The 27536-nt window shown below is 42.7% G+C and overlaps 1 protein-coding gene and 1 long non-coding RNA gene across 2 annotated transcripts in view; both read left to right on the top strand.

Moving 5' to 3' along the window:
* The first annotated feature begins 772 nt into the window (after positions 1 to 772).
* The window catches only part of LOC120554982 (protein NLRC3-like), a 232517-nt gene continuing 205753 nt past the window's right edge, over positions 773 to 27536 (top strand). The window contains exons 1-4 of the mRNA XM_039793826.1: positions 773 to 1184; positions 4658 to 4847; positions 5106 to 5222; positions 7576 to 7692. Of these exons, the coding sequence (XP_039649760.1) occupies positions 4789 to 4847; positions 5106 to 5222; positions 7576 to 7692 (293 nt within the window). The 5' untranslated portion in view covers positions 773 to 1184; positions 4658 to 4788. The remainder of the gene's footprint in view (positions 1185 to 4657; positions 4848 to 5105; positions 5223 to 7575; positions 7693 to 27536) is intronic.
* LOC120555003 lies at positions 11135 to 13654 on the top strand. Its single transcript, XR_005638604.1, has 3 exons — positions 11135 to 11153; positions 11461 to 11634; positions 11818 to 13654. It is a non-coding gene; the product is annotated as an uncharacterized LOC120555003 (long non-coding RNA).

Genomic DNA, 27536 nt, shown 5'->3' with positions numbered 1-27536 from the left:
CCTTCTTACGCACTTTTCACAAAGATTCTGGCATTCACTAATGTTTTCTTAATTTGGATTTGTTCTTAGCTAAGAACAAAATCTACCAACACTGAAAAGCACTCTTACGCACATTTGAGTGATGACAATTTGCTCCAAATGATTGCTTACTGCATTTTAATTAATTCTACAGTCGTTTACAATGATAGTATTGTAATGTAATGTATTTCTAATCATTTGTTGAAAAAGAAATCATATTATGCAAAAAAAACTAACACTGCAATTTACATCAGCAATTAAACTGATTAAATCCTTTATTTTTTATTATTCCCGTTTTTAAATCATAATTGCTATATCTATTTCTCTCCACAGCGTCGTTTACTCCTCCGCTAGGCTGCATAAGACTTGTTCATATCTTATTTTGGCTGGATCTCTTCACATCTCCCCATGTCCACTGCTTCACACACTTTATTTGCTTACTTACATGGTTAAAGAAAATAAAACCGTCTTAAAATACATCCATGAATAAAAGCAACCACATTCTGATTCTAACAACACATTTCCGTTTTATGCTGGTTAGGATAGGACCTTCTTTTAAAAGCCAGGCCTTGTTTGTGGTAGTGGACACCTTATACTTTTACTAAAGTAAATATGTCTGTTATTATTTGTACTTTTACTTGAGATTCAGTACTTCCTCCACCGCAACTCCTCCATCTCTACGCAGTCCCCCGCTTCCCAGGAGATGCAATCCTAAGAACACAGGTGCGAACAATTCTGCTGTTTAAGAACATGTCATGAATACGACATAGACTTTTCTTGGAAACTTTCGGAAAGAACATATTTAAGAGAAAACTTAGGAAGATATTGGTGAATGAGGCCCAATATTTGGAGCTCAGTCTTCTACAAAACCTAGAACAAACACTGACAGGACAGAAAAGTGAGATTGATTCTCAGTCTTGGCTCCATTAGTCCAAATTTCATTTTATTGTGAAAATCTGCTCCTGTTGCAGCCCTTCCTGCCTGCTTCCTGACAGGTGGAGCTGGGACTCATTCCAGGAAACAGCTCACCTGTGTCAGAGATTTCTCTCCAGGAGGAGAGCGACCCTCTTCTTCATCAACTCTTCATCATCTTTTTGGACTGTTTGAAGAAGCTTTAAGTTGCTGTTTGATACTTTAACAACACTTTAGTCTTTTGTCTCTTCAGGGTTAGTTTCTGGCTCTATAATGTTAAATATATTTCTACTTCACTTCTTATTTCCTGAGAAAGTGTTAAGGATTCTTGTGTTGAAGATCAGAAAGCTGTCTGCAGCAGTTAGTGTCGGTCGTTCTATTCACTGACAGGACTGATATGGAGACAACATGACTCAACTCTTTTATTCTCTAAACAAAACTAATATGGAACTGGGTCACTATGAGCTGGCACTCCTCCAACAGGAACTAGTGGCACTTTTTTATGATGCAACTCAGTGTTCAAATTCAATAACATGTTATTTGTAGTTTGTCCAATCCTAATCAGGACACTCTACAACTAGATTAGGTGTAGACCACACTCTGAGCAATCATTTGGTGTGACAGTGGCGAGAAAAAACTTCTAAATTTCATAGTCTAAATTCCTGCATTCAGATATTTCATTTCATTTTCGTTAATTATACAGGACAAATTTAAAAGTAACAATAAGTTACAATATAAATGGGCCTTTATTATATATATATATATATATATATATATATATATATATATATATATATATATATATATTAGAGGTGTAACTGTACGCAAAAATCACGGTTCGGTACATACCTCGGTTTTAAAGTCACGGTTCAGTTCATTTTCGGTACAGTAAGGAAAAGAAATGCAAACATTAAACTGCAGGTTGATTATTACTATAAACTTTTTTTGATCAATTTCTTTACACTTGTTTAAAGACTTTTTAATAAAATATAATAAATAAAATATATATAAAATAAAAAAAGAATAAGAAATAAAATACTTGGACAACAGCAGTTTTAGCCTGTTCATAAAGGGCGGGTATAACTTTTTGGCTGAAATGTGGACAAGCAGGAATTTCATACCTGGGCTCAGTCACCTTCATCATGTGCTTAAAACCAGTGTTCTCAACAACCGAGTATGGTCGTAGATCAGCTGCTATAAAAACACCAATTGCTTTCCTTATTGGTCCGATCGGAATTACCAGCAAAGGTCTGTTTAAATTAGGGATGCACCGAACCCAGATTTTTGGGGTTCTACCGAATACCGAACCTACTGGTTAAGATTCTGCCGAACCCCGAACCGAACCCTACTCCCATCCTTAACACAGTAAACACATTAATGAAGTAAACAACGTCCACAGCAGTGCATTTTTCATTGTATTTCAACTGTAAAAAATAAAAAAGAATAGGCAACATTATGCCTGGCACACAAGTGGGAAAAACTATTTTTGACAAGGCCTATGTTTACCCTATCTCAAGATCCAACCAATATCCAAAATATTAGCCTTTTAGATTTATAATCCCATATAGTAGGCTACCCCCACGCTCTTTTCACATCGTAGGAAAGTACATCGCTATCGCCAGATGAGTGACAATTTTGTTTTGCAAACTTTCGCTAACCAGTGTTTGATGAAGACATGTTGGGGGGGTGGAATTAGAAAGCTACCGTTAGCTAACGAGCAGCAGCCGGCCGTTCGGTCGCTCCGCTCCCGCTGTAGGAAGACTCATTTCCAGAGAGAACGCTGACAGCCCGGGAGAGGCACGTTCTGGTTAACACAAGTTTTTAGCAGTGACTGTCCTTCCTTTGCTGTACCTGCACAACTCGTATTCTTTCGGATGTTTCATACGCAAATGTCTTAACAGCGGAGATGTTGTGTATAGTTTAGGGTCCTCGTCACCACGAGACAAATCGGCATTGCAAATTGAACATGTAGCTCAACTCGAATGGCCTTCTTTTGACTGAAAGTACTGCCAAACAACACTTTTTCTGCTCACAAGTTCCATTTTCACTTTCTCACAGCTTACTGCTGGCTGTTACAGGTTGCTACTACATTCAATCGATGATGCGGATAATTTTCAATAAACTTACATTCGGCAGTACCCGAACTCCGTCAAAAAGCCCAAAGTTCGGCCAAATTCCGAACCAAACTCTGGGTTCGGTGCATCCCTAGTTTAAATGCCAACCGGAGCTGCGTTTGAATTAAAATCGTTTTTTTACCTTTTAGTAGTGATGTTCACACTCGCGTGATGCCTTTTCAAGTGCGTTAACAAGTTTGAAGTGTTGCCAGAAACATACCCGATCATTACTGGGCAATGTCAGCACGCTGCTTTCGTCTTATTGACTAGTCTATGTCCGTTGACGTATTTCACTGGGAAACCGAAGTGTCCCCAAACAGGAGACCTTATTGATATGGGTGGCTCTTCAAGCTCCGGCTTGTCCATACTGTCTATGGGCTTGTCTGCATTGGCCATGATGCTAGCTAGCGAGAGGCTGGGCTAAAGCGTGCCGTGTATGTTGTTGTACAGCGCACGGTGTGTGATTTTATTTTTTTCCCCAAACCACTTCAGCGGAAATCCCGCCCTGCACACAAATGAAAACTTTAGAATCAGCTGCAGGGATTTGCTGAACGCGGAGACTTCCGCCACTTAATATGTTTGTGTGGAAACACAAAAATGTACCTATGTTCCGCACACAGCATTCGGCCATTCGGTGCACATGTGCACCATACCAAAAGCCCTGTACCGAAACCGTTACACCCCTAATATATATATATATATATATATATAATAATATATATATATATATATATATATATATATATATATATATATATGTGTAAATATATAAATATATAAATTGTTGTATTCCAATTAGAAAAACATAAAGGCTCCTACAAACCTCTTTATTTATTTGAAGGAGAACAGAAAACTCAGGAGGCAGGTAACACTTAAAAATGTAAATATATAGAATATAATGCAGTAAGAAGGCTTTTACATCAGGGACCTGAGCCCAGATCTGCTCTCTTTTAATTAAAGAAATTCTTAGTCAACTAAAACTCAAAGGATTTAATCGAGTAATGGTTGATTTAATGGACAGGTCTGTAAAACAGAGTTTCTCCTCAATGACTCATGCAAAAGCTCCACTTTAAATCCTGTTTTTACATTCGATACACAGGACAGAAAGGTGAGACTGATTGTCATAATGGAGTCTTGTCTCCATTAGAGGACAGAAAGATGACATTAGTCCTGGAGTCTAGTCTCCATTAGAGGACAGAAAGATGACATTAGTCCTGGAGTCTTGTCTCCATTAGAGGACAGAAAGATGACATTAGTCCTGGAGTCTAGTCTTCATTAGAGGACAGAAAGATGACATTAGTCCTGGAGTCTTGTCTCCATTAGAGGACAGAAAGATGACATTAGTCCTGGAGTCTAGTCTTCATTAGAGGACAGAAAGATGACATTAGTCCTGGAGTCTTGTCTCCATTAGAGGACAGAAAGATGACATTAGTCCTGGAGTCTTTCCAATGTTCCTGTTCTCCCAGAATGAGAATGAATGACAGAGCAGGATGGGCAGAGAGCAGAAATCATTCAGTGAAGAGATTCAGACTTTATTTTATGCTTGATATCTTCTAGTTTCTCCAGCAGCTTTTCCTGGAGATTAAAAGGTGGTTTTCCTCTCTTTCTAACAGGACCCATCAGAGACCAGACCCTGCTGAATCTGAACCTGCACCTGAACCCAGCTGTGTGTCCATGAAGAGTCACCAGTCCATGGAGATACCACTACTTTAAAAAAAGACCTTTAAGGGAGAGGCGAGTAGAAATGGAGGAGAGCGATGAAGATATGGAGAGACTTGAATGGCAGAAGCTGCAAATTGAAAGGTAACTTAAAATGTTAAGAAGATTGAGGTGAGTTGTGAACATCCAGCACAACTGGAACGAGTCTCATTGGATGTAAGTTTCTATCAGGACCAGATTTTTCTCTGGTGTTTTAGCTTTTTAACCCAGTTATTTGTATAGTTTATTGAACTTCTTTGTGTTAACCTTGTTTTAGTTGCTGCTTGAATCGCCAGCAGTTTATGTGTCTGAATAATAAAAAGTGAATTTCCATCCCTGTTGGTCTTACTCTCTGTGTAACAGGATCCATCAAAGACCAGACTCTGCTGAACCTGAACCCAGCTATGTGTCCTTCAAGAGTGACCGGTCATTTAATCGCTATATTGACTTTAAAGGTCAACAACCCTCTGCTGGAAAGAGGTAAGCTGTTAATATTTTAATATTGCTGATTCATGTTTTAACTTTTATGTATCAAGAGACATTTTGGAATTTATTTTCAGCATCTTTCTTCTTCACATATATTTATCTTCTCACATCTGAAAGCTGTCCAGTGACCTGGTTTGGTCCAATATTATCTGGTGTTTTAGCCCCATTAAAAAGCATTTTAAATCTCCCATAGCCATAGGGTAGGCTAAAAATCATGAATGACAACATTCTTCCAAAATGTTCTTCTCCAACTGGGAATACCAGGGGGATGGTTGGGATGTATGCGCTTCAGAGTGCCCCTTCCAGGGTAACTTCATCTACACATCCACCCTGGAGAACCAGCGACCGTTGGTAAGTGTTTGTGTCACCTGTGTCAAGACACTATTTGTTGTAGAAGTCCTGCACACTGTCCATTACGCATGCACATACTGGGACTTCTTCAACAAGTATTGCTGGTAACCTTTGCATTTTCCGACACACCTGCCCCAGAAAACAGGCCATCTAAGCTCTGCTCCCCCTTCCTGAGACGGCTGATGGTTTGCCAAAATCATTTTCAGGCCAACTGAAGGTTTTTCACCGTTGACTCCCCAAACATCTTTTACCTACAATTGTTTGGCTCGATGACCACAGAAGCTGCAGACCTGCTGGCCTCATGATACCAGTCTGCTGCTGTAGGAGTTCTATATCTAGCAGGACCAGGGGCCTCAAGTATAAAAGACTGCACAGCTTTCATACCAGAAGATGGCGTACGGCCAAAACTTGAAAAGTACCTACACACAGAAATATTCACATGTATAAAACCGGTCGCACGCCAGGTCCTGCGCACCTTTCCTTTATACATCACAATCAACGTGAAATTCAGCGCACATGAACGAGCCACCGACCCCGCCTTGCCTCCTCCCATAAATGAATATGGAAATTACTATAAATGTGCCCCCGACGTCATTCTTTGTCCAATCACAACGGGTTATCCCGCTGCAGACGAAAACAAAAAAAAACTTCACTGACTGAGGTTGAGGTGCTGATCGCGGAGGTGGAGGCGAGAAAAAAATGTTCCGTTTGGAGGTTAATCATCTTGGATAAGCAATAAAAGAAAACGCCCAGAATGGCAAATGGTGACCGGGCGGTGAATGCACCGAACCATGGCAGAATAATAAAAAAATAAAGTTTAATGTCAAAGTGGAAAGCAAGAGAATAGTGGCAGCGCCACACCAGTTACAGAACAACATACATCTCAGTGTCAGTCCAAATTACACACAATAAGCAGTTTGAACTCACTGATGTAATGCAATTCATTTTATTTATTGAGTGTTAGTAGCTCAGTGAAACTGAGTCCAGCGCGAGGGAGACCTGACTCAGAGGAGGAGAGGTTAGTGAGGCCAGAGGAGGAGGGGTTAATGAGGCCAGCGTCTCCACGGCAGGTGACAGTGTGCACAGATCCTCTGTGCCACGCATGGATGAAATAATGAAATAGGAAATAGGACTACAGTAACCGAAATATGTGCAGAATTAAGACAGTCAAGACGGCCCATTGTTTGGTGGACCGGGTACACCTTGTTCACTTTATAGCCTACAAATCATCCACGGGATTAATGACGCATCACATGAGTTTGCCCCCCCCGGCAGCGTTTGTTCCTGGGGAGATGGATCCGTGCGTCCCGCCTCCTGTGCGCCATGGATGTCTGAGCCTCAGCAACTAAAGACTCACAGACACTATTGCATTTTCCGTGTAACTTTCCGCGAGTAAGATATTTCATCTATGGGAAATACAGAGGATGACTGAAAGTATTTTCTAATTGAATTTTTTCATTTTCTGTCCTCATGTTTAACAGAGATTACGTAACCTGCAAATTAAACAGTTGTGTGAAAGATGTGAAACATTGTCCATATAAATGATCAAACTTTTATGGAGTATCAGCGGATATAATTTTTTTTTTATAGACAACGTTACAGACGTATGCCAGTAACTGTAGTTGAAACTTTATTTTGTAATGTTTAGTGATTTTCGGCACTTTTCAGTTAGAATTTGCCACGTTACAGAGCCAGAAAAGACTTTGCGGATGGCCCGCACATCCTCATGTCAAGTTAATTTTCTATACATCACAAAGTGTCCGTGAAAACCAGTATACGCAAGCTTTTCCTGCGTACGCAACGTTTATACATGAAGCCCCAGATTTTTCTGATTTTTCTCTTGTGTTTTAGCTTTTTAACCCAGTTTTTTGTTTAGTTTATTGAACTTCTTTGTGTTAATCTTGTTTTAGTTGCTGCTTGAATCGCCAGCAGTTTTTGTGTCTGAATAATAAAAAGTAAATTTCCATCCCTGTTGGTGTTACTCTCTGTCTAACAGGATCCATCAAAGACCAGACTCTCCTAGACCTGAACCCAGCTGTGTGTCCTTCAAGAGTGACCGGTCATATGATCTCTTTATTGACTTTAAAGGTCAACAACCCTCTGCTGGAAAGAGGTAAGCTGTTAATATTATAATATTGCTGATTCATGTGTTAACTTGTATGTATCTAGAGAAGTTTTGGATTTTATTTTCAGCATCTTTTTTCTTCACATATATTTATATTCTCACATCTGAAAGCTTTCCAGTGACCTGGTTTGGTCCAATATTATCTGGTGTTTTAGCCCCATTGAAAAGCATTTTAAATCTCCCGTAGCCATAGGGTAGGCTAAAAATCATGAATGGCAAAATTCTTTCCAAATGTTCTTCTCCAACTGGGAATACCAGGGGGATGGTTGCGATGTATGTGCCTCAGAGTGCCCCTTCCAGGGTAAGTTCATCTACACATCCCCCCTGGAGAACCAGCGACCGTTGGTAAGTGTTTGTGTCACCTGGGTCAGGACACTATTTGTTGAAGAAGTCCCACACACTGTCCCTTATGCATGCACATACTGGGACTTCTTCAACAAGTATTGATGGTAACCTTAGCATTTTCCGACACACATGCCCCAGAACACAGGCCATCTAAGCTCAACTTCCCCCTCCTGAGTCGGCTGATGGTTTGCCAAAATCGTTTTCAGGCCAACTGAAGGTTTTTCACCGTTGACTCCCCAAACTTCTTCTACCTACAAATGTTTGGCTCCATGACCACAGAAGCTGCAGACCTGCTGGCCTCATGATACCACTCTACTGCTGTAGGAGTTTTTTAGACCAACCATGTTGTAGACCTTGTTTACTTCTTAGTTCTTTCTGTTGATTCACAATGGGGTCAGCAGTACCACCAACACTTTAATGTCAGGGGAAACCATCTGATTCAATGTTATTATCAACACTTTAAGTCACAGGAAATTACCTTGTGTTTGTCTCTGTGTGGACAGACATGATGTGACCTAATTCTTCCTGATTCCTCCACAGAGTGGACCAGGAGAGCTCGGAGGTTCCCATTGGTCAGTCTGCCCAGCAGCATCAACCACAACTGGACTCCATATTTATGGTCTGTACATGTACAACTACTTACAGAGGATTGTCAGTCTGTACAACATGGATTTGGTGTTTGCTTCCATGATTTCAGTTTGATTTGATTCATATAATCTTCTGTTCCAGCTGCTGGAGGACAACATCATCACTTTTGTGAAGAACGAGCTGAAGAAGATCCAGAAGATTCTGAGTCCAGATTACCCAGAATGCTCAGAGAGTCAGTGGGAGGATGAGGATGAAGCGCAGAGGAGCAGCAGAGAGGCATTTCTGAAGATCACACTGCACTTCCTGAGGAGAATGGAGCAGGACGAGCTGGCTGACCGTCTGCAGAGCAGTAAGAGGATTTCTCTAAAGATTTAACATGCTGGACTAATGGGACGTTTACTACTGTCTCCAGAGATGGATCAAAGTATGTTCACGTTTCTTTATAAATCACTTACTGATCTTCATTGTTCTGTATTCATTCAGGAAGTCCAGATGGAGTTTGTAAGCGTAAACTCAAATCTAAACTAAACAAGAAGTTCCAGTGTGTGTTTGAGGGGATTGCTAAAGCAGGAAACCCAACCCTTCTGAATCAGATGTTCACAGAGATCTACATCACAAAGGGAGGGACTGCAGAGGTCAATGCTGAACATGAGGTCAGACAGATTGAAACAGCATCCAGGAAACCAAACGGACCAGAAACAACAATCAGACATGAAAACATATTTAAAGCCCCACCTGAAAGAGATGAACCAATCAGAACAGTGATGACACAGGGAGTCGCTGGCATCGGGAAAACAGTCTTAACACAGAAGTTCACTCTGGACTGGGCTGAAGACAAAGCCAACCAGGACATCCAGTTCACATTTCCATTCACCTTCAGAGAGCTGAATGTGCTGAAAGAGAGAAAGTACAGCTTAGTGGAACTCATTCATTACTTCTTTAGTGAAACCAAAGAAGCAGGAATCTGCAGGTTCGAAGAGTTCCCGGTTGTGTTCATCTTTGACGGTCTGGATGAGTGCCGACTTCCTCTAGACTTTCTCAACACTAAAATCCTGACTGATGTTACAAAGTCCACCTCAGTGGATGTGCTGCTGACAAACCTCATCAGGGGGAATCTGCTTCCCTCTGCTCGCCTCTGGATAACCACACGACCTGCAGCAGCCAATCAGATCCCTCCTGAGTGTGTTGACATGGTGACAGAGGTCAGAGGGTTCACTGACCCACAGAAGGAGGAGTACTTCAGGAAGAGGTTCAGAGATAAGAAGCAGGCCAGCAGAATCATCTCCCACATCAAGAAATCCCGAAGCCTCCACCTCATGTGCCACATCCCAGTCTTCTGCTGGATCACTGCTACAGTTCTGGAGGATGTGTTGAAGACCAGAGAGGGAGGAGAGCTGCCCAACACCCTGACTGAGATGTACATCCACTTCCTGGTGGTTCAGTCCAAAGTGAAGAACATCAAGTATGATGGAAGAACTGAGACAGATCCACACTGGAGTCCAGAGAGCAGGAAGATGATCGAGTCTCTGGGAAAACTGGCTTTTGAGCAGCTGCAGAAAGGCAACCTGATCTTCTATGAATCAGACCTGACAGAGTGTGGCATCGATATCAGAGCAGCCTCAGTGTACTCAGGAGTGTTCACCCAGATCTTTAAAGAGGAGAGAGGACTGTACCAGGACCAGGTGTTCTGCTTCGTCCATCTGAGTGTTCAGGAGTTTCTGGCTGCTCTTCATGTCCATCTGACATTCATCAACTCTGGAGTCAACCTGCTGTCAGGAAAACAAAGAACATCAACACAGTTCTACCAGAGTGCTGTGGACGAGGCCTTACGGAGTCCAAATGGACACCTGGACTTGTTCCTCCGCTTCCTCCTGGGTCTTTCACTGCAGACCAATCAGAGCCTCCTACGAGGTCTGCTGACAGAGACAGGAAGTATCTCACAGACCAATCAGGAAACAGTCAAGTACATCAAGCAGAAGATCAGCGAGAATATGTCTGCAGAGAGAAGCATCAATCTGTTCCACTGTCTGAATGAACTGAATGATCATTCTCTAGTGGAGGAGATCCAACGGTCCCTGAGTTCAGGAAGTCTCTCCACAGATAAACTGTCTCCTGCTCAGTGGTCAGCTCTGGTCTTCATCTTACTGTCATCAGAAGAAGATCTGGACGTGTTTGACCTGAAGAAATACTCTGCTTCAGAGGAGGCTCTTCTGAGGCTGCTGCCAGTGGTCAAAGCCTCCAACAAAGCTCTGTAAGTGGGATTTATTCATCAATAAATACTCTGATATCTTTCAACATGAGTTAAATATAAATAACTTGTTTGCTTCCTGTTGTCTCTGCAGACTGAGTGGCTGTAACTTGTCAGAGAGAAGCTGTGAAGCTCTGTCCTCAGTTCTCAGCTTCCAGTCCTCTAATCTGAGAGAGCTGGACCTGAGTAACAACGAGCTGCAGGATTCAGGAGTGAAGCTGATCTCTGATGGACTGAAGAGTCCACACTGCACACTGGAGACTCTCAGGTCAGGATTCATTAACCCATTCAGCTGATGACCATTTAAACTCTGATTAACTTTAGTTGACAAAACAGCTAACATTTAGCTTTGTGTCTGTTGATATGATAAACTTGGGCAGTAGTTATTAATTATGTAATTATTCATTTCTAGAGTCAGAGTTAATTTCCATGAGGATTGTTTACTTTTGTTGTTGAATAATTAAATACCACAGATGATTTTAAAGATTTATTCTCAATATGGACCAAAATGTACCTGGGCAGTAAGCTCCCCGTGTTGACAGAGGGTTCCTGTGTGTTGTTCTGTGTGTTTGCAGTATGTCAGGCTGTCTGATCTCAGAGGAAGGCTGTTCTTCACTGGTCTCAGCTCTGAGCTCCAACCCCTCCCATCTGAGAGAGCTGGACCTCAGCTACAATCATCCAGGAGACTCGGGAGTGAAGCTACTGTCAGAGGGACTGAAGGATCCTCTCTGGAGACTGGACACTCTCAGGTACAAACACTGATGAACAAAAATGAGATATTTGTGTAGGAAGTATTAAAGGAGAACATCTCTAAAATAACCAAAATGATAACTCCCTTTTGTTAATAATTGATGTAGTTTGAACACATCTCTTTATGTTAAAGGCACTGTTCGTGGTTTTAAGAAACATCCTGTTTTTCCCTCTTTCCCAAGATCAAGTCTGTTTCAACTCGACAGAAAGGTCCAGGACAAGTTTAGCCTAGCTTAGCACAAAGCAATGTGCTTTCTACGCTGTGAGAAGAGTGTGTGGATGAAGCATTATTCTACTCTTTCAGAAGACTAGTTAGCTAGAGGTTTACAATGTCAGCTGCCGGTGCTGCATGGCTCATTTGATCGATCAGAGACATACACTGACGTCTGGTCCAATTATTGCATAAAGTTCCTCTTGTGCTGGGAGAGTACAGACTTTGAGGTCAAAAAGTCCCTCAAAATGCTCTTTCCTAGTTCCTGCAGTGCAAACACAATATATGTGTGTGTGAGAGAGATGTAATGTTGATGTTTCTCTACAGAGAAAGGTCCACTGTTGCACCAAATGCTTGCTCTTGGGGGATTGTTGGGTCTCTGTAAATGATAGTGTGGCAGTGGTGCCAGCAGCCGTAATCCTGTACGCACTGTGTATATTTTTCTCATCTAATGATAACAATGTGTAAATGCACATAGTCTGTTCTGCTCTCTGCTATGTTCAGTTATAGTTTACTAGTTATTTCTACGTTATTTCACCCACAAGCCATCCACTATTAATCAGAATATTCATTGTTATGACTTGATCTGTAGCTCAGAGGTGGGCTGTCAGGGCAAGGCCTTCTCTGCTGGCAAAGAGATTGTCAGAATCAGAAAATTATATTTTATAATTAAAGGCCTATATAGTCATTTCTAAAATATATATATATTTATCAATTTCATATGTATTTTATATATTGTATACGCTGCAAGTTTGTTTGGATTTTTAGATGTAAAGTTAATGAAAGGAAGTTGGATGTATTTTTCTTCACATGACAAGCAGCTTTTGTTAAGTTTAATGGATTTTTCAGCATTTTATTGAAATTATTTTATAGCTATTACTGCTTGCTTTAGGTGTTAAAGATTGGAGCAGTGTCAGTGGTTGATGTGTCTTTGTTTGTGTTAAGCCCCCGCTGCTTGGCTGGAATTTGGGGGGAGGCCTGTTGATCGTTGATTGTGTTATTTGTGTTTTTGATTGCTTTGTGGTCACCGTATGAGTAAATATGACCGGTTGTTGTGGGTTTCTTTGGTAATTCCATTCATTTTGACTACATGTGTTGCAGCATCCTGTCATACTGTGTGAAAGTGATGCTTCAGTCAGCGTGTGTTCATGTCTCTGCAGTAGCGTATTAGGTGTTTCTAGGTGTTAAATCACGTTATTCCACACGGTAATGTCCTAGTGTCATGGTGAGGTTATTCAAAGGTGATGTAATTGCTGTAGGATAGTACTTGTCAAGTTACGTATTTAGTACTGAAGGCCCAGGTGTAAAATACACAGCCCTCCACTGCTGTAGATAAACTGCTGGTTGCTATGGACGCTGCTATCTCTGAACCCACGGATCTAGCATGTTGTTGGTATCATATGTGTTTACATGGACATGAATATTCCAGTCATGAGGATTATCCTGTTTTTGATCATATTCAGGATATGATGTTTAGGCTACATGGCACACAGAGAAATCAGGTTATTCACATCAGTCAGTCAGGCAATAGGGCATAGTGAACTCAGTGGTGCCTACCGTAACAGAGGGGGGGCTAAGGGGGGAAAAGCTGGTCCTCATTCACAAATTTCCCATTAGAATCTATAAGGATAATGATCTCAGCATCACTGGTTTTCTTTTGCTCTCCAGATGTTTTAGGCTCTCTCAGGTTCAGCTCCTCTCTTATAGCAGTGAGATCTCTGCCCATGACCTGTCTGTCTGCTGTATCTCCTCTCTTACAGCAGTGAGATCTCTGCCCATGACCTGTCTGTCTGCTGTATCTCCTCTCTTATAGCAGTGAGATCTCTGCCCATGACCTGTCTGTCCTGCTGTATCTCCTCTCTTATAGCAGTGAGATCTCTGCCCATGGCCTGTCTGTCCTGCTGTATCTCCTCTCTTACAGCAGTGAGATCTCTGCCCATGACCTGTCTGTCTGCTGTATCTCCTCTCTTATAGCAGTGAGATCTCTGCCCATGACCTGTCTGTCTGCTGTATCTCCTCTCTTACAGCAGTGAGATCTCTGCCCATGGCCTGTCTGTCCTGCTGTATCTCCTCTCTTATAGCAGTGAGATCTCTGCCCATGGCCTGTCTGTCCTGCTGTATCTCCTCTCTTACAGCAGTGAGATCTCTGCCCATGACCTGTCTGTCTGCTGTATCTCCTCTCTTATAGCAGTGAGATCTCTGCCCATGAGCCTGTCTGTCCTGCTGTACTCCTCTCTTACAGTGAGCTTTTTGCCCATGGCTCTTCATTTTTTTTTTTTTTTTTTAAATATATTTTTTTTTTTTTTTTTTTTTTTTTTTTTTTTTTTTTTAAAAAAATTTTTTTTTTTTTGTTTTTTTTTTTTTTTTGTTCTGTTAGCTCCTGTATGGAGGCCTTCGTCTCATTCCTCACCTGGCTGCTGCTGTGTGGATTCAGTGGATGTCTCTTTATGTTAAAGGAACATGACAACTTTTTGGGAATTCAGCTTCTTCACCGTAACCCTCAGAGTTAGATAAGTCCATACATACCCTTCTCATCTCCGTGCGTGTACACTCTGTGACTACAAATCACAACATGTAAATAGGAACATGTTGGTGTTATTTTGTCACTTATTGGGAGCAGTAGGATTACTGGAACCAGTTACCTGCATGTTCTGTGGCGTGTTCCTTTAAGTTAGCACAGGGTAGCCTTGGTTTCTTGAGGTAGAAATTAGAAATTAAACTTTTGTGGATATGAAGGAAACTTACCTTACTACTCTACTACAGCTTCTCTTGAGTGGGAAGGAGACGTGCTAGCCTTTGGTGGTTTTTCCTTTGGTTTGGAGCCTTTGGACCTTAGCTTAGCATAGCATAGCCTTCTTGTTCCTCTTATCTGTCCTTAGCTGTTGTGTTAGCAGAGTTAGCTGTTGTTAGCAGAGTTAGCTGTTGTGTTAACAGGGTTAGCGGTTGTGTTAACAGAGCTGTTGTGTTAACAGGGTTAGCGGTTGTGTTAGCAGGGTTAGCTGTTGTGTTAACAGAGTTAGCTGTTGTGTTAACAGAGTTAGCTGTTGTGTTAGCAGAGTTAGCTGTTGTGTTAGCAGAGTTAGCTGTTGTGTTAACAGAGTTAGCTGTTGTTTTAGCAGAGTTAGCTGTTGTGTTAGCAGAGTTAGCGGTTGTGTTAGCATAGTTAGATGTTGTGTTAGCAGAGTTAACTGTTGTTTTAGCAGAGTTAGCTGTTGTGTTAACAGAGCTGTTGTGTTAGCAGAGTTAGCTGTTGTGTTTGCAGAGTTAGCTGTTGTGTTAACAGGGTTAGCGGTTGTGTTAGCATAGTTAGCTGTTGTGTTAACAGAGTTAGCTGTTGTGTTAACAAGGTTAGCTGTTGTGTTAACAGAGTTAGCTGTAGTGTTAGCAGAGTTAGCTGTTGTGTTAACAGAGTTAGCTGTTGTGTTAGCAGAGCTGTTGTGTTAACAGAGTTAGCTGTTGTGTTAGCAGAGCTGTTGTGTTAACAGAGTTAGCTGTTGTGTTAACAGAGTTAGCTGTTGTGTTAGCAGAGTTAGCTGTTGTGTTAGCAGGGTTAGCTGTTGTGTTAACAGAGTTAGCTGTTGTGTTAGCAGAGTTAGCTGTTGTGTTAGCAGAGCTGTTGTGTTAACAGAGTTAGCTATTGTGTTAACAGAGTTAGCTGTTGTGTTAGCAGGGTTAGCTGTTGTGTTAAAACGGTTAGCTGTAGTGTTAACAGAGTTAGCTGTTGTGTTAAGAGGGTTAGCGGTTGTGTTAGCATAGTTAGCTGTTGTGTTAACAGAGTTAGCTGTTGTATTAACAGAGCTGTTGTGTTAACAGAGTTAGCTGTTGTGTTAGCAGGGTTAGCTGTTGCATTAACAGGGTTAGCTGTTGTGTTAGCAGGGTTAGCTGTTGTGTTAGAAGAGTTAGCTGTTGTGTTAACAGAGTTAGCTGTTGTTTTAGAGTTAGCTGTTGTGTTAACAGGGTTAGCGGTTGTGTTAGCATAGTTAGCTGTTGTGATAACAGAGTTAGCTGTTGTGTTAACAGAGTTAGCTGTTGTGTTAACAAGGTTAGCTGTTGTGTTAACAGAGTTAGCTGTTTTGTTAGCAGGGTTAGCTGTTGTGTTAACACGGTTAGCTGTAGTGTTAGCAGGGTTAGCTGTTGTGTTAGCAGAGTTAGCTGTTGTGTTAGCAGAGCTGTTGTGTTAACAGAGTTAGCTGTTGTGTTAACAGAGTTAGCTGTTGTGTTAGCAGAGTTAGCTGTTGTTTTAGCAGAGCTATTGTGTTAACAGAGTTAGCTGTTGTGTTAGCAGAGTTAGCTGTTGTGTTAGGAGAGCTGTTGTGTTAACAGAGTTAGCTGTTGTGTTAACAGAGTTAGCTGTTGTGTTAACAAGGTTAGCTGTTGTGTTAGCAGAGTTAGCTGTTGTGTTAGGAGAGCTGTTGTGTTAACAGAGTTAGCTGTTGTGTTAGCAGAGCTGTTGTGTTAACAGGGTTAGCTGTTGTGCTAACAGAGTTAGCTGTTGTGTTAGCAGGGTTAGCTGTTGTGTTAACAGAGTTAGCTGTTGTGTTAGCAGAGTTAGCTGTTGTGTTAACAGAGCTGTTGTGTTAACAGAGTTAGCTGTTATGTTAACAGAGTTAGCTGTTGTGTTAGCAGAGTTAGCTGTTGTGTTAGCAGAGTTAGCTGTTGTGTTAGAGTTAGCTGTTGTGCTAGCAGAGTTAGCTGTTGTGTTAACATGGTTAGCTGTTGTGTTAGCAGAGTTAGGTGTTGTTTTAGTAGAGTTAGCTGTTGTGTTATAGTTAGCTGTTGTGCTATAAGAGTTAGCTGTTTGTGTTAGCAGGGTTAGCTGTTGTGTTAGCAGAGTTAGCTCGTCTTTGTCTTCACTTGTTTTGCCTTATTATATCTTTACCATGATGATTTTCTTTCCTGTGTGTGTGTGTCTGTGTGTGTGTGTGTCTGTGTGTGTATCTGTGTGTCTGTGTGTGTGTGCGTGTGTCTGTGTGTGTGTGTGTGTGTGTGTGTGTGTGTGTGTGTGTGTATCTGTGTGTGTGTGTGTGTGTGTGTGTGTGTGTGTGTGTGTGTGTGTTATCTGTGTGTGTGTGTGTGTGTGTGTGTGTGTTATGTGTGTGTGTGTGTGTCTGTGTGTGTGTCTGTGTGTGTGTGTGTGTGTGTGTGTGTGTGTGTGTATCTGTGACAGGTAGCTCTGGACTCTCTTTAGGGACAGGTAGCTCTGGACTCTCTCTTTAGGGACAGGTAGCACTGGACTCTCTCTTTAGGGACAGGTAGCTCTGGACTCTCTTTAGGGACAGGTAGCTCTGGACTCTCTCTTTAGGGACAGGTAGCTCTGGACTCTCTATTTAGGGACAGGTAGCACTGGACTCTCTCTTTAGGGACAGGTAGTACTGGACTCTCTCTTTAGGGACAGGTAGCTCTGAACTCTCTCTTTAGGGACAGGTAGCTCTGGACTCTCTCTTTAGGGACAGGTAGTACTGGACTCTCTCTTTAGGGACAGGTAGCTCTGGACTCTCTTTAGGGACAGGTAGCTCTGAACTCTCTCTTTAGGGACAGGTAGTACTGGACTCTCTCTTTAGGGACAGGTAGCTCTGGACTCTCTCTTTAGGGACAGGTAGCTCTGGACTCTCTCTTTAGGGACAGGTAGCTCTGGACTCTCTTTAGGGACAGGTAGCTCTGGACTCTCTCTTTAGGGACAGGTAGTACTGGACTCTCTCTTTAGGGACAGGTAGCTCTGGACTCTCTCTTTAGGGACAGGTAGCACTGAACTCTCTCTTTAGGGACAGGTAGCTCTGGACTCTCTCTTTAGGGACAGGTAGCTCTGGACTCTCTTTAGGGACAGGTAGCTCTGGACTCTCTCTTTAGGGACAGGTAGCACTGGACTCTCTCTTTAGGGACAGGTAGCTCTGGACTCTCTCTTTAGGGACAGGTAGCACTGGACTCTCTCTTTAGGGACAGGTAGCTCTGCATTTTGCTTTGTGCTTCTGTTTGTGTGTTCCAGTTGGTGATGTAGTTTAGTTTCTGTTGTGTTATAATCTGGTTAACTCTGATTGGTTGGTTCCCAGACTGGTCCTGAGGCAGAACCGGGTCAGGAGGTGACCTGAGCATCAGGACCAGCTGAGTGAGGGGACTCTTCTCTTTGCCAAGCTCTTGGTGTTGCAGGGCTTTCTGCTGGTAGGAGTGGGGGTCACTGTTTTTAGATGTAGCCAATATTTGATTGCACGTTTTTGAATTTTGATGAATAAAGGGAGTTGGTCTAATTCAGCTCTGCAGGCCTTGTTGGTGGTTTTTTGTGCACCTGTAGGATGCTTTTACAGAACTCTAGATGCAGGATTTCAACTGGGTTTTGTCCCAATGGGCCTGATTCTGGTAGGAAATAGGACCCCACACCTCACTACCGTAGAGGAGAACTGGTTCTATTACAGATTCAAATAGTTTGAGCCAGATTCTAATTGGGATTTTAATGTAGATTTGACTTTTATTGCATAAAATGCCCTCGTGCTTTCTCTCTAGCTCCATTATCGCTGGTTAAAACTTCCAGTGGAACTTATTTTCAGTCCTAAATAATTGTAATGTGTACTGTGGTCTAATTTATGTGTTCCTAATGTGAAGCTGCATGTGTTTCCTTCAGATCTGGATCTTCTTTGAAAAGTCTTTGTCTTTTGAGTGTCTCTCTGTCTGTCTGTCTGTCTGTCTGTGTGTGTGTCTGTGTGTGTGTGTGTCTGTCTGTGTGTGTGTGTTTGTGTGTGTGTGTGTGTGTTTGTGTGGGTGTGTGTGTGTGTGTGTGTGTCTGTCTGTCTGTCTGTCTGTCTGTCTGTCTGTCTGTGAGTGTGTGTGTGTGTGTCTGTCTGTGTGTGTGTGTGTGTGTGTGTGTGTGTGTGTGTGTGTCTGTCTGTCTGTCTGTGTCTGTGTGTCTGTCTGTCTGTGTGTGTGTGTGTCTGTGTGTGTGTGTGTGTCTGTGTGTGTGTGTGTGTGTGTGTGTGTCTGTGTGTGTGTGTCTGTGTGTGTGTCGTTTGTCTTGTGTTTTGTCTGTGTGTGTGTGTGTTCTGTGTGTGTGTGTGTGTGTGTGTTGTTGTGTGTGTGTGTATGTGTGCCAGTTGCTCTGTTTTTTGACTCTCTTTGGACAGGTAGCTCTGGACTCTCTTTAGGGACAGGTAGCACTGGACTCTCTCTTTAGGGACAGGTAGCTCTGGACTCTCTTTAGGGACAGGTAGCTCTGGACTCTCTCTTTAGGGACAGGTAGCTCTGGACTCTCTATTTAGGGACAGGTAGCACTGGACTCTCTCTTTAGGGACAGGTAGCACTGGACTCTCTCTTTAGGGACAGGTAGCTCTGGACTCTCTCTTTAGGGACAGGTAGCTCTGGACTCTCTCTTTAGGGACAGGTAGTACTGGACTCTCTCTTTAGGGACAGGTAGCTCTGGACTCTCTTTAGGGACAGGTAGCTCTGAACTCTCTCTTTAGGGACAGGTAGCACTGGACTCTCTCTTTAGGGACAGGTAGCTCTGGACTCTCTCTTTAGGGACAGGTAGCTCTGGACTCTCTCTTTAGGGACAGGTAGCTCTGGACTCTCTCTTTAGGGACAGGTAGCTCTGGACTCTCTCTTTAGGGACAGGTAGTACTGGACTCTCTCTTTAGGGACAGGTAGCTCTGGACTCTCTCTTTAGGGACAGGTAGCACTGAACTCTCTCTTTAGGGACAGGTAGCTCTGGACTCTCTCTTTAGGGACAGGTAGCTCTGGACTCTCTTTAGGGACAGGTAGCTCTGGACTCTCTCTTTAGGGACAGGTAGCACTGGACTCTCTCTTTAGGGACAGGTAGCTCTGGACTCTCTCTTTAGGGACAGGTAGCACTGGACTCTCTCTTTAGGGACAGGTAGCTCTGAACTCTCTCTTTAGGGACAGGTAGCACTGGACTCTCTCTTTAGGGACAGGTAGCTCTGGACTCTCTCTTTAGGGACAGGTAGCACTGGACTCTCTCTTTAGGGACAGGTAGCTCTGGACTCTCTCTTTAGGGACAGGTAGCTCTGCATTTTGCTTTGTGCTTCTGTTTGTGTGTTCCAGTTGGTGATGTAGTTTAGTTTCTGTTGTGTTATAATCTGGTTAACTCTGATTGGTTGGTTCCCAGACTGGTCCTGAGGCAGAACCGGGTCAGGAGGTGACCTGAGCATCAGGACCAGCTGAGTGAGGGGACTCTTCTCTTTGCTCAGCTCTTGGTGTTGCAGGGCTTTCTGCTGGTAGGAGTGGGGGTCACTGTTTTTTAGATGTAGCCAATATTTGATTGCACGTTTTTGAATTTTGATGAATAAAGGGAGTTGGTCTAATTCAGCTCTGCAGGCCTTGTTGGTGGTTTTTCTGTGCACCTGTAGGATGCTTTTACAGAACTCTAGATGCAGGATTTCAACTGGGTTTTTGTCCCAATGGGCCTGATTCTGGTAGGAAATAGGACCCCACACCTCACTACCGTAGAGGAGAACTGGTTCTATTACAGATTCAAATAGTTTGAGCCAGATTCTAATTGGGATTTTAATGTAGATTTGACTTTTTATTGCATAAAATGCCCTGCGTGCTTTCTCTCAGCTCCATTATCGCTGGTTAAAACTTCCAGTGGAACTTATTTTCAGCTCTCTCTCTCTCCTCCTCCTCCTCCTCTCTCTCTCCTTCTCCTCTCTCTCTCTCTGTCAGCGCGCGCCTCTTTCCTCGCGCGCTCATCATATATATATGTATGTAATATCTTAATAAATTAATATGTTTAATAATTTAATAATATTATCTATTTATTTATCTGTCTTAATATTATTAATTTAATAGGTATTAATAATAATATGTAATAATAATATTTAATATTAATGTGTATTTAATAGTAATAATGTATAATGTGTGTATTTAATATTAATAATAATAATAATAATAATATTTAATATTAAAATTAATAATAGAATTAATAATAATGTGTGTAATGTGTAATAATGAAATATTATTATCTTGTTAATGTGTGTGTTTATTAGTAGTAGTAATTAATAGATTATTATGTGTTTAATAGATTTAATAGAATTGTGTGTAATGCACGTCTTGTATATGTGTGTGTGTAATGAATGTGTGTGTGTGTGTGTGTGTGAAATTAATGTAGAGAGTGTGCTTATGTGTGTGTGTCTTGTCTAATATTATTAATGTGTTTTGTGTGTGTGTGTGTAGTAATAGTAATTTGAAATAGTAATGTGTTTAGTAATGTGTCTTTTAATGTGTGTGTGTGTGTGTGTGTTTGTGTGTGTAAGTATGTGTGTGTGGTAGTATTGTGTGAAGTAATGTGTGTGTCTTTGATGTGTGTGTGTGGGAGTTTTGTTAGGAGTGGGAGGTTCAAGAGTTTTCAGGAGTGAGGTCAAGGGCAGGTTTTGGCAGATCAAAGTTGGTGGTGGGTCAAGGATTGAGAAAGCAGGCAGCTGCAGGTAAAGGCCAATGGGTTTAAAGTAGAAGAGGGAGAGGGAGGAGGAGAGGGAGGGAGGGAGGGAGGGAGGAGGAGGAGGGGAGGGAGACAGAGGGAGGGAGAAGGAGAAGGAGGAGACAGGGGAGGAAGGAGGACAAGAAGGGATGGGAGGAAAGGGGACAGAGGAAGGGAGGAGGAGGAAGGAGTCAGAGAGGAGGAGGAGAGGGGACAGAGGGAGGAAAAGGAGGAAGGAGGAGGAGGAGGAAAAAGGAAGGGAAAAGGAGAAAAAGGGAAAAGGAAAAAGGAGAAAGGAGAAAGGAAGAGGAAAGGGAGAGAAGGAAGGGAGGGGAGGAGGAGGAGGGATAGAGAGGGAGGAGGAGAGGGGACAAGAGAAGGGGAGGAGGAAGGAGAGGAGGAAGGAAAGGAGAAGGAGAAGGAAAAGGGAGAGGGAAGGGAAAAGGAGGAAGGAGGAGGAAGGCTAAGGAGGAGAGGAGGAGGAGGGAAGAGGAGGAGGGAGAGGAAGGAGGAAGGAGGGAGGAGGAGGAAGGGAGGGGAGAGAGAGAAGAGGGGAGAGGAGAAGGAGAGGAAGGGAGGAGGAAGGAGAGGAGGAAGAGGAGGAAGGAGGATTTCTCAGAAGGAGGAAGAAGAGGAGAGGTGAGGAAAGAGGAGAGGAGAAGGAAGTTTTCGAGGAGGAGGAAGGAGAGGAGAAGGAGAGGAGGAGAGGAGAGGAAGGAGACATCGAAGGAGGAGAGGGAGGAAGAGAGGAAGAGGAGAGGAAAGAGGGAGAGAAGGAGGCAGTCTTATCATGTGTGTGGAAGCTAGAACCTTTGACTCTGAAAGCAAAACTTGTGAAGCCTGTTCCGGCTTCATCAGGAGGGAAGAGGAGGAGGAGACAGAAGAATCCTGTAGAACCAGAAACACTGTGATTAGCAGAGATCAGAGGGCAGTAGCTCTTTATAACAACCAGCAGTGATAAACAGGAAATAAACTTCAGTTAAAAGTTATTTTAACTGTTAACAAGCTCTTGACATGATGGTTTATAGTAATTTACAGATTATTGGTGATGTTGTTGTTATTTAGAAATACTAAAATAAAAACAATCAAACTAACCCAAAGTCCTCAGTTAGTTGTCATCTCTGAGCTGGTGAGTGATGTCATGAAAGCCTCTGAGAGTGACATCATAGGAACTTCAAGCAGAGCTCCACCAATCATATTCACACATTAAAACATGTTTACAGATTTTATTAGTTTAATTTCTATGTTTTTATCTTACATCATACCAGCTTTTTATATTACATTTTATGTCTTTATATTTGGTTATACTATATGCCTTTAATTTAATCATTTTATTATATATACATAAAACACACACACACACACACACTCACACGGTAGATGCACACACAGAGACAAACACACACACACACACAAGACACAGAGACAAGCACACACACTCACCCACAGACAAACACACACAGACACACAAAACACACACAAAGACACACACAGACACACACACACATACACACACAGACACACACACACAGGAGACACACATGCATGAAACACACACACACACAGACACACACACACATACACACCTGAGCACACACACACAGAGAGACACACACACACACACACACACACACACAGACACAGCACAGACACAGAGACACACACACAGAGGCAGACACACACACACACACCCTACTAACTGTTCTCTACACACAGAGTTGCTCTTAGAGCAACATCTGTTTCTAACATCTGGGAACATGAAGGCGGTGAGTCTGTAGTCAGAGAGTCTGGAATGTAGTCTGAGTCTGTAGTCTGAGTCTGTGACAGTCTCTAGTCTGGGTCTGTAGTCTGAGTCTGTAGTTTGAGTCTGTAGTCTGAGTCTGTAGTTTGAGTCTGTAGTTTGAGTCTGTAGTCTGAGTCTGTAGTCTGAGTCTGTAGTCTGAGTCTGTAGTCTGAGTCTGTAGTTTGAGTCTGTAGTCAGAGTCTGTAGTTTGAGTCTGTAGTTTGAGTCTGTAGTCTGAGTCTGTAGTTTGAGTCTGTAGTCTGAGTCTGTAGTTTGAGTCTGTAGTCTGAGTCTGTAGTCTGAGTCTGTAGTTTGAGTCTGTAGTCTGAGTCTGTAGTTTGAGTCTGTAGTCTGAGTCTGTAGTTTGAGTCTGTAGTTTGAGTCTGTAGTCTGAGTCTGTAGTCTGAGTCTGTAGTTTGAGTCTGTAGTCTGAGTCTGTAGTCTGAGTCTACCTGTCTCTGCTCTGAGCTTTGTGTCGTCCTCTTTCCTCTGTCTCCTTCCTCCTCTCCTTCCTCTGTCTCCTTCCTCTGTCTCCTTCCTCTGTCTCCTTCCTCTGTCTCCTTCCTCCTCTCCTTCCTCCTCTTCTTCACTGGACAGAATGACTGCAGAAGGAAAGAGGAAAAGAGGATCAGAATAACAACCAGCCGACTGATAATCAGCGAGGTCAGGTAGCAGTTTGTTCTCTTTAAGAGTTAAGCCAGGTTAAGTTCTGACCCTAAAATAAAGGTCCTAAACGTGAGGCCCAGGGCTCCGACTACGTTCTGAGAACCCCCCAGACTACCATAGCTACGTAGCTACCGTAGCTACGTTAGCTACCGTAGCTACCGTAGCTACCGTAGCTACCGTAGCTATGGTAGCTTTCACACCAGAGCAGGTTGTGCAGGTGCGCCCCGCGTACTAAGGCTCAGTCCTTAATGCAGCGGCCGCTGGTTACCATAGGCGCGGGAAGTGGGGGTGAGAAGTGAAACTGCACGACAATAAAATGATAGTTTATAAATCTCTCTGCAGACTGATGTACGCACACTCACAGACACACACACAACTAGGAATGAGTTTCTACTATCTATCAGAGACACACTCACAGACACACACAACTAGGAATGAGTTTCTACTGTCTATCAGAGACACACTCACAGACACACACAACTAGGAATGAGTTTCTACTATCTATCAGAGACACACTCACACACACACACACAACTAGGAATGAGTTTCTACTGTCTATCAGAGACACACTCACAGACACACACAACTAGGAATTAGTTTCTACTATCTATCAGAGACACACTCACAGACACACACAACTAGGAATGAGTTTCTACTGTCTATCAGAGACACACTCACAGACACACACAACTAGGAATGAGTTTCTACTATCTATCAGAGACACACTCACAGACACACACAACTAGGAATGAGTTTCTACTATCTATCAGAGACACACTCACAGACACACACACAACTAGGAATGAGTTTCTACTGTCTATCAGAGACACACTCACACACACACACAACTAGGAATGAGTTTCTACCCTCTAGAGTGTGTAATATAAGACGGTTACCATACCAAACATACCTAAACATAAAGAACGCTACATAAATCTGGATCAACATTTGTTGACCATATTACAAACTATGTGGAACAAAAATAAACGTTTCTATTTACAGAGTGCTACAGCAACATGACAATGACAATTAAGAATTTAAGATAGAAAGTATCAACAGTATTAATCAGTCTTTTGTGTTTTTTTCTTCTCACAGAATGAGATCAGGAGCTAATTAGGGAATGTTACATTAAAACTGTTGACTCGTCAAATCATTTCAGCTATAATCTGTTACGAAGGGCAGAGCAGACTCAAATGCAAGGCACACGGTAACAAATTTATTGAACAAATTCAAACAATGGCTAATGAGGAACTCAGGAGCAGAAACTAGGATTGTGAAGGACTCAAGGGAAAAACCTAGGATGGCTAGGGAGCTCAGGAAAAACCTAGGATGGCTAGGGAGCTCAGGAAAAACCTAGGATGGCTAGGGAGCTGGGGGAAAACCTAGGATGGCTAGGGAGCTCAGGAAAAACCTAGGATGGCTAGGGAGCTCAGGAAAAACCTAGGATGGCTAGGGAGCTCGGGGAAAACCTAGGATGGCTAGGGAGCTGGGGGAAAACCTAGGATGGCTAGGGAGCTGGGGGAAAACCTAGGATGGCGAGGGAGCTCGGGGAAAACCTAGGATGGCTAGGGAGCTCGGGGAAAACCTAGGATGGCTAGGGAGCTCGGGGAAAACCTAGGATGGTGAGGGAGCTCGGGGAAAACCTAGGATGGTGAGGGAGCTCGGGGAAAACCTAGGATGGTGAGGGAGCTCGGGGAAAACCTAGGATGGCTAGGGAGCTCGGGGAAACGCGGGGAAACCGGGGCCGAAGACCTGAGGAGGGGACACTGGAGAGAGGAAGCAGGGTGCTGTGGAAGGAGGACTGGATGGTGAGGCCAGCCGACCGGGTCTGGAAGGCTTGGAGGTGAATACAATGGAGCTGAGACAACGATTGAGCGGAGATGGTCTACAGTCCTGATCCTGATTGCAGATGTGTGGCAGGTGAGCTGGTGGGAGAGTGGTGATGGTCTACAGTCCTGATCCTGATTGCAGATGTCTGCCAGGTGAGCTGGTGGGAGAGTGGTGATGGTCTACAGTCCTGATCCTGATTGCAGATGTCTGCCAGGTGAGCTGGTGGGAGAGCGGTGATGGTCTACAGTCCTGATCCTGATTGCAGATGTCTGGCAGGTGAGCATGGTGGAGAGTGGTGATGGTCTACAGTCCTGATCCTGATTGCAGATGTGTGGCAGGTGAGCTGGTGGAGAGCAGTGATGGTCTACAGTCCTGATCCTGATTGCAGATGTCTGCCAGGTGAGCTGGTGGGAGAGTGGTGATGGTGGACTGGCAGCAGGTGTGTGTTGTCAGCTGGCAGGCAGCAGGCAGGAGGGGAGGAGGGGAAGCAGAAAGAGACACAGGGAGAGAGACAGAGCGAACACAAAGAAACTCACAGCCAGCCGACCCCAACCATCACAATAATCAGTCCCTCCAGAAAATGGCTCAGTTTTTTTGTGATTGTTGAAGGCAAAAATCCTTGATTAGGGCACATTTTCTCAAAAAATGCGATGAAATATGAGGGATATTTATGCAATTTTATGTGATGAAATTGGGGAACTTGCAAAAAGCTGCAGTTTGATGAAAAAGAGAAAAACAGTGACCCCCAACATCCCGCTTTTCAATGATGTCTCGTTGCCGCGATAATGACGTCACTTCATAACGTTCCCATGGCAACAGGGGGAAACGGCTGCTCTTGTGTGAAGTAAACGCAACATTTTTCAACTTTCTGCTAAGATATATTATGGGACTTTTATTTGCAATGAAAATGCGGGGATTATGAAATCATGCAAGCCCTGCATGTTTTGTGCAGAAATCGGGAATTTATGGGGCGAAAGTGCGGAAAAAAATATATATATATATATAAATATATATATATTAGGGCTGTCAAAATTAACGCTAGAATTTTGCGTGTAATTTTTAATATTTAACTCCGTAAAAAAATTAACGAAATTAACGCACTGTGTTTGTTTACTTCATGTGGCGGCTGAGAAACGTAATACGTCTCCATAAGAGCAGGCGGCGCTACTCTAGGAGGGACTTACCTGATTGAAGTAGGCCTACGGGCCAGTCAAGAGTTGAAAACATGAAACATGGACCAGTAAGATCCCAAAAGAGAAAAAAGATGATGTGTTAGAATCAAGAAATGAATGAGCACGGGCTTTAACGGGACCGAGTACTAGTTCTGACATGTTGTCTCGTCAGGAGAGATGCGCCACCGCTAAGCTGCTGTTTCTCTACATAGAGCTGCAGTTTAAATTAGCTTGTCTGTTGCGCTAATGCTGTGCTGCCGATGTGTATGTGCGCTGATTTGTATATATATATATATATATATATATATATATATATATATATATATAATATATATATTATTCAGAATATGGTATATTAGGTAAGTGGCTAATATTGGGGGTGGTGACAAAATGGCGATTGCTGTAGTTAATCGCGATTATATATATATATATACAGTACAGGCCAAAAGTTTGGACACACCTTCTCATTCAAAGTGTTTCTTTATTTTCATGACTATTTACATTGTAGATTCTCACTGAAGGCATCAAAACTATGAATGAACACATATGGAATTATGTACTTAACAAAAAGTGTGAAATACAGTGCCTTTGCGGAAAGTATTCGGCCCCTTGAACTTTTCGAGACCTTTTGCCACATTTCAGGCCTCAAACATAAAGATATAAAACTGTAATTTTTTGTGAAGAATCAACAACAAGTGGCGACACAATCATGAAGTGGAACGAAATTTATTGGATATTTCAAACCTTTTAAACAAATAAAAACTGAAATATTGGGCGGTAAAATTATTCAGCCCCTTAAGTTAATACTTTGTAGCGCCTAC

The sequence above is a fragment of the Perca fluviatilis genome, unplaced genomic scaffold (genome assembly GCF_010015445.1).
Source record: "Perca fluviatilis unplaced genomic scaffold, GENO_Pfluv_1.0 PFLUV_unplaced_scaf_1, whole genome shotgun sequence".
Classification (NCBI taxonomy): Eukaryota; Metazoa; Chordata; class Actinopteri; order Perciformes; family Percidae; genus Perca; species Perca fluviatilis.
Note: the sequence above shows the minus strand (reverse complement) of the source record. Positions and strands in the feature narration are given on the sequence as shown.